Source organism: Diabrotica undecimpunctata, unplaced genomic scaffold (genome assembly GCF_040954645.1).
Source record: "Diabrotica undecimpunctata isolate CICGRU unplaced genomic scaffold, icDiaUnde3 ctg00000775.1, whole genome shotgun sequence".
NCBI classification, from domain to species: Eukaryota; Metazoa; Arthropoda; class Insecta; order Coleoptera; family Chrysomelidae; genus Diabrotica; species Diabrotica undecimpunctata.
Window position 1 is genome coordinate 94484 of NW_027311998.1, and position 6000 is coordinate 100483.

Here is a 6000-nt window from a genome sequence, read left to right on the forward strand (position 1 = left end):
AATGCTATCAGCTGGTACCACTGTTAATATAACAGCAAATACACAAACTGAAAAAGTAATCATTAATATAGGATAGGATTAATTTTAATGTTGATAATTCTATCGGGCAACTTCTAGGGTTTCCGCAAATTATACTTGAACCAAATATATCTCATACTTCTATAAACAAAGTAAACATTTTAAAAGTTAACACAATTTGCCTCGATTGCAACATTGCAATTGGATCATTCTTAAATGGAAAACCTGTGCACATTATACACCAATTCTTTCCACAAGTTCCCAACGGGTATAAAATAGTCGAACAACCTCTGACAATACTGTATTACCCCGTCAGCGTTAAAACCATAAACAACATTACTGTGAAAATACTCGATCAAGCTGGAAACTTGGTAAATTTTGGCAACGAAACAATTACTGTTAGACTCCATCTTAGAAAAATTGAATAAAATGGTATGGCAATTTTATCGCATTGAACATCCCTATAAACAATATAAAAATAAGATATATACTAAAGAAATTAGTACAAAGCCAACCTCCAACTCGATAACATCAGAAAATCGCGCATTTTTAAAGTCTCTTGGTTTTCAAGTTTTAGTATAATGGATATATTAAATGTTTTGGGTCAGCCATTTAGTGACACAACTATTGAAGATTATAGATTTCAACAATACCAGCCATTTTCTACTGCCAATTTAAATTATAATGATGAAATAAGAATTTCTATTCAGGATTTGGATGCGCTAACATTACCTTGTAATAGCTATATTTACATAGAAGGAAAAATATCTACAGATCAAAACAGATTACCTACAAAATTTAAGCTAATTAATAATGGTATCTCGTTTTTGTTTAGAGAACTAAGATATGAGTTAAATGGCGTAATAATTGACGTTGTGAGGAATATTGGGTTAGTTTCTACATTAAAAAATTATTTATCTTATAACGAAAACGAATCTAAATTGCTTCAAAATAGTGGATGGTTTCCTAAAGATAGCAACCTTCTTATAGATGCACATGGTAATTTTAATGTATGTATACCCTTAAAAATATGGTCTGGCCTATTTGAAGATTTTCGTAAAGTCGTCGTTAATATGAGGCAAGAATTAATTCTAATACGCGAAAAAGATAATCTAGATGCAGTCATCGCAACAGATGAATCAGAAAAACCAAAAATTCAACTAAATAAGCTTTATTGGAATGTACCACATATTCTACCTAATATTAGCGAACAACTACGGCTCAATAAGATAATTCGTAGTAATGTAGATCTACCTATTAAATTCAGAAGCTGGGAATTAATTGAATATCCTACATTAAACAATGCAACAAGACATACATGGCCTGTCAAAACATCAACAAAATTAGAAAGTCCACGACATATCGCAATAGCTTTTCAAAACGGACGCAAAGGAAAATTATTAAAAGATATGAGTAAATTTGATCATTGTAATTTAACAAATGTACGTGTGTTCCTAAACTCTGAAAAATTTCCATATCATGATTTACACTTGGATTTTGATACCAACCGCTTTGCTACATTATATGAAATGTTTGCAAATTTCCAAGAATCTTACTATCATATTCAAACTAATCAACCTATATTTAACCCTGAAGAATTTAAAGTTAATACTCCTATTGCTTATATTGATTGTTCTCGCCAGAAAGAAATTCTTCAAAGTGGTTCTGTTTCATTAAGACTTGAATTTGAAACCAGCAAAAATGTTGGTGATACTGTATCAGCTTATTGTTTAATTTTACATAAAAAAGAATTTAATTATAATCCTCTAACTAAAATTGTAAGGCAGTTGTAATGCGCATGCTCCTCGATCTATTTAATAGTTGATTCCAACTAAAACATTGTCAGTTAACAATGTTGGATGAATATTTGCGGAGGTTAGAGCAGTACCTTCAAAATATAGCTAAACTAAAAGCTGATATTGTGTATTACGAAAACCAAAAACGGGTTGTTCAACAATTATCTAACCTAAAAATATGAAGCTGGTAATAGATGTTCAAGGTTTTAAAATGGAAAATAACACATTTATCATAAAAGAATTGGCAGCATATGATGGAAGTCATATAACTCATTTCGTGTTTAAACCCCCATTCCCATTAAGAATGCTTCCTCCAGATTTTCATAGACAGGCTGTATGGCTGATGAATAATCATCACTGTATTAATTGGACTAATGGTTTCATACCTATTCACCAACTACCAAATATTTTAGAAAAAATAACAACTAATGCTGCTATGGTATACGTAAAAGGTTTGGAAAAAGCAAATTACATAAAGTACTCAAATGCTCCAGTGTACGAGTTTGATGAGTATCCCCATCTTCAACCCATGGAATCTACATGTTTTTACCACGAAAAAACCAATTGTATATGCGCTTTATCAAATGTATTTTTTTTGTATGAGAATTTTATAATGTCTGATTAAATTTTTTGTAATATATTTAGTTTGTATACCTTCATAAAGTATATGTTTAAAATAATAAATAATAAAACACATTATTTAATATAATAAAGTTTTTTATTTCATATATAGACTTCAATCTAGGTTATTTCCAACATATAAATCATCTAGCATATCTAAATCCTCTAACTGTACATTATTTTCACATAAACCTACAGCCTCCTCAATTAATATATCTAAATCTCCCTGTAAATTTCTCCTAGTGAGAAAATGACCTAAAGCCAAGGTGTGAACATTATCTGGTAAAATTACTCTTTTATCGTCCGATGATGATAATGCTATTTTATTTTTTAATTCTGTGTATATGGTGTGTGAGTGAGACGAGAAAACATACATTTTTCTAAGAATTGATTTTTTATCTTCTATAACTTGAATATAATCTGATAATTGAAGCTGATGTTTGATTACATTTTTTGAAATACCTTTTGCTTTTTTCAATAAGTTAGAATTTGATAACTTAACACAGTAAGCTTTTGCGCCTGTCCCAATAAAACTTTCAACAGGAACACCTTTGAATTCATCCTTCATTTTTCCGATGACTGATGGAGTTTTGGGGATACCGTGAATATTATCGGTGAGATAATTGGATGTATCAAAGTATGATATATTGTTCTTAATGTCATTGTAAACATTATCTGCATTAATTTCTAATATAAGAGAGTCTGTGTCTGTATAACATAAAGTAGCATTGTTTTTATACATTGGTTTGATGTAATCGTAAAAGAAATCATATATCACCGTTTTAGATAGATCAAGTATGCAAAAGCCTACGTAAAGGGGCTTATCATATACAACTCTTAGTCGTTCCATATGAACAGCTACTAAATTTTCTTCAAAAATTGAACATGTTTTGAAATTGGGTTTATCGATATATGACTTTACACCCCTAAGTTGCTTCCTGTTTTCCCAATGACTTAATAAGCGTATATTTTGTCTCTTATCTACATTCTCCATAGTCTTTCCGAAGATAGAGTTAACTAAAAGCTTAAACAGATCCCTTTCAAACTCGTTTTTAGACGAATTACGAAGATTTGTGTTTAAATCAATATAAGTTTTTAACCAGGAAGATTAGGAACACTCTGTGTATTTTCACTAATTGTAAACCGTGTTTAAGACATTGCTTTAAATTACGGTAGTGAATGATGTACTTTTTTTTATCGTACAGATTTGGCACAAGTTTTGTGTATTGATTATTTGAAGTCTTTATCGGTTCAGGGCAAAACGGCAGATCGTTATGAATATTATGTAAGTTGGTTGGATAATCTAAATCGACTTCCAACACATATCCTTTGAACGAATCATCTGCTATTGCAAAACAATCAAAATTATCACAGTTTTCTAGCCATCTGAATCCACCTGTAGGAAGATAGTTACTCATCGCAGCTCCATATAAGTTGGTTGCATCTAAGTACATAATATAAGCATTTGGTTGTAAAGGATCATAATTTGATACAAATGAGTTATTAGCAACAACTTTCCTTTTTGAACATTGACTCACTCCGCCGCGAATCCCTTTCTTGAAAAAATGAATCATATCGATATCTACCAAAAGTTCAAGCTCTATTTTTGTATATCTTAGCATAGCATCCCAACTTAGAGAAGGCGCTGTTAAGTAATGCGCAGGATCCAAATTGTATTGTTTCAGACAAACTTTTCTAAAATTTTCAAAGATATCTGCCAATAACAGAACATCTGATTTTAAGTACACATCAGAATAAGAACCAAGAGTAGTACATTTAAAAATTGTCCACACTTCAGAAGCTCGTTTATAGTCTTCGTCAGAAACGGGTTCTCCTTTTAAATTATCGTAAAATCATTCCTTATTTGGTAACCAAGTTTAGTTCAATTTTTCAAAACTATCTACATATGTATAGGGGAAAACACCTTTCTGTCTAATCAATCTAAATTCTTCTTCATTAGGAAAATGTTTCCTTACTTCATTACACTGATCTGATTTTAATGTTTCAGATAATTTATCTAGAGAACTTGCTAAGAAGCGGAAAGAGTCTACAAACCTCAGTTTCATATAAACATTTGGAGCTTTAGAGTCATTAGACTTTTCCACTAATAAATATTTAGAAAATGAAATATATTTCTCTTTGTTTTGTGCAATTACATCAATACGCTCTTCGTTCATACACAGGTTTTTGATAAACAGATGACAATCGTAATTAGACAAATTGTGCAGGACAATAGGAAGATAATTTTGAATTTTATAATTTAAGTTACATACCGAGTGAGCGGCACCTCGAAAATTGTTTTCCGAAATTAAATGATCATGATCTCGCACTTTTTCATCTCCCTGTTCAAACAATTTACCGCAAATGTGACACAAAGTAGCTGTATCGAATTCATTAATTTGTTCTTTTGTTAATGGACTCATAGGTTTAACATGTTTAAAGTGCTTATGATACAATTTTTGTACTATACCATCAATCATGGCAGTAAAAACTTCCGCACAATTAGGACCCCGATAAGAATAATATTTAGAAAATGTATCACTGAAGTTACATTTTACATAAAAAGCAAATGAAAAAGGCTCGTGCTCATATGTTTTTATAGTAAAAGATTCTTTGTTGTTAGGTTCAGTGTAAGCAAAAGGTTTCAATAAACTTTCAAAATCAGCATATATGACAAACGGTACCGGTAGTTGTCGTTCAAAATTAGTAAATTTAAGTATGTTTTCAGGTCTGTACTCACCATATTTATTAATTTTTAAATCAGTACACGGCACCTCTGTTCGTAGATGGTTGCAGTCAAATTCTTGGTGTTTGGTTAAATGTTGCTGGGTATAGAAAAATTGTAGGCATCCGTCACAAATAAAAGTTTGGTTTTGACGTTTAGTCTTCTGGCTTCGCACAAGTCTGGATAAATTTGTAATTAAGCAGTAGTGGCTGTTTCCATTATCATCTGTTGTTAGTAGAAGATTCACATGAGTAGCTTGACGGCTGGCTGTATGGTAAAATGGACCAACTACTTCAGTGACCATTTTTCCATCTTTGAAGTATGTTTCGTGCCCAAACACGTTGACAGATATATTGTTTAACTGTTCGAATTTATGTATATCTCCTAGTTGGACAGGAAACCCAATTCCATCAAAAATAAGCAGTGTATTATAATGAAGATATGATTCTGGTTTAGTAGGGTCGCCTTCTGCAGGTAATATTGCCGCGTTGATGCTCCAAGCGAAGCAGGCACTATCATGATTTTGTATATTCAGCGTACCTCCTTTCTTTTCAATTGGAAAAGGTAATCTTATATACGATGACGCTGTCAAAGGACTGTACCTGTTAATGTATAAATTCAAAAACATAACTTGCTTCAGACTCCAACCAGATTTCGACTCTTCAAACTCAGAAGCTTTGGTCATTATTTCGTCTTGAAAATCATCGTAAATTTGGTGGAGATCGGAGGACTTTGTTACTATTTTATTTTTTGTATTAAATGACTTTATTTCTGATATTTCTTTAGCAGGTATAATATAAAGTCCAAAGAGTTCCAAACTAACCTTGACGCTGTGATGAT

The 6000-nt window shown here is 31.5% G+C and overlaps 1 protein-coding gene across 1 annotated transcript; it reads left to right on the forward strand.

The window, feature by feature from the left end:
* The first annotated feature begins 599 nt into the window (after positions 1-599).
* LOC140431432 (uncharacterized) lies at positions 600-1811 on the forward strand. The gene has a single exon (XM_072519360.1). It carries the CDS (start codon positions 600-602, stop codon positions 1809-1811), a length of 1212 nt encoding a protein of 403 aa, XP_072375461.1.
* Positions 1812-6000: the final 4189 nt, after the last annotated feature.

Coding starts and splice junctions, on each gene's coding strand:
- LOC140431432 (XM_072519360.1), top strand. CDS start 600: ATGGATATATTAAATGTTTTGGGTCAGCCATTTAGTGACACAACTATT.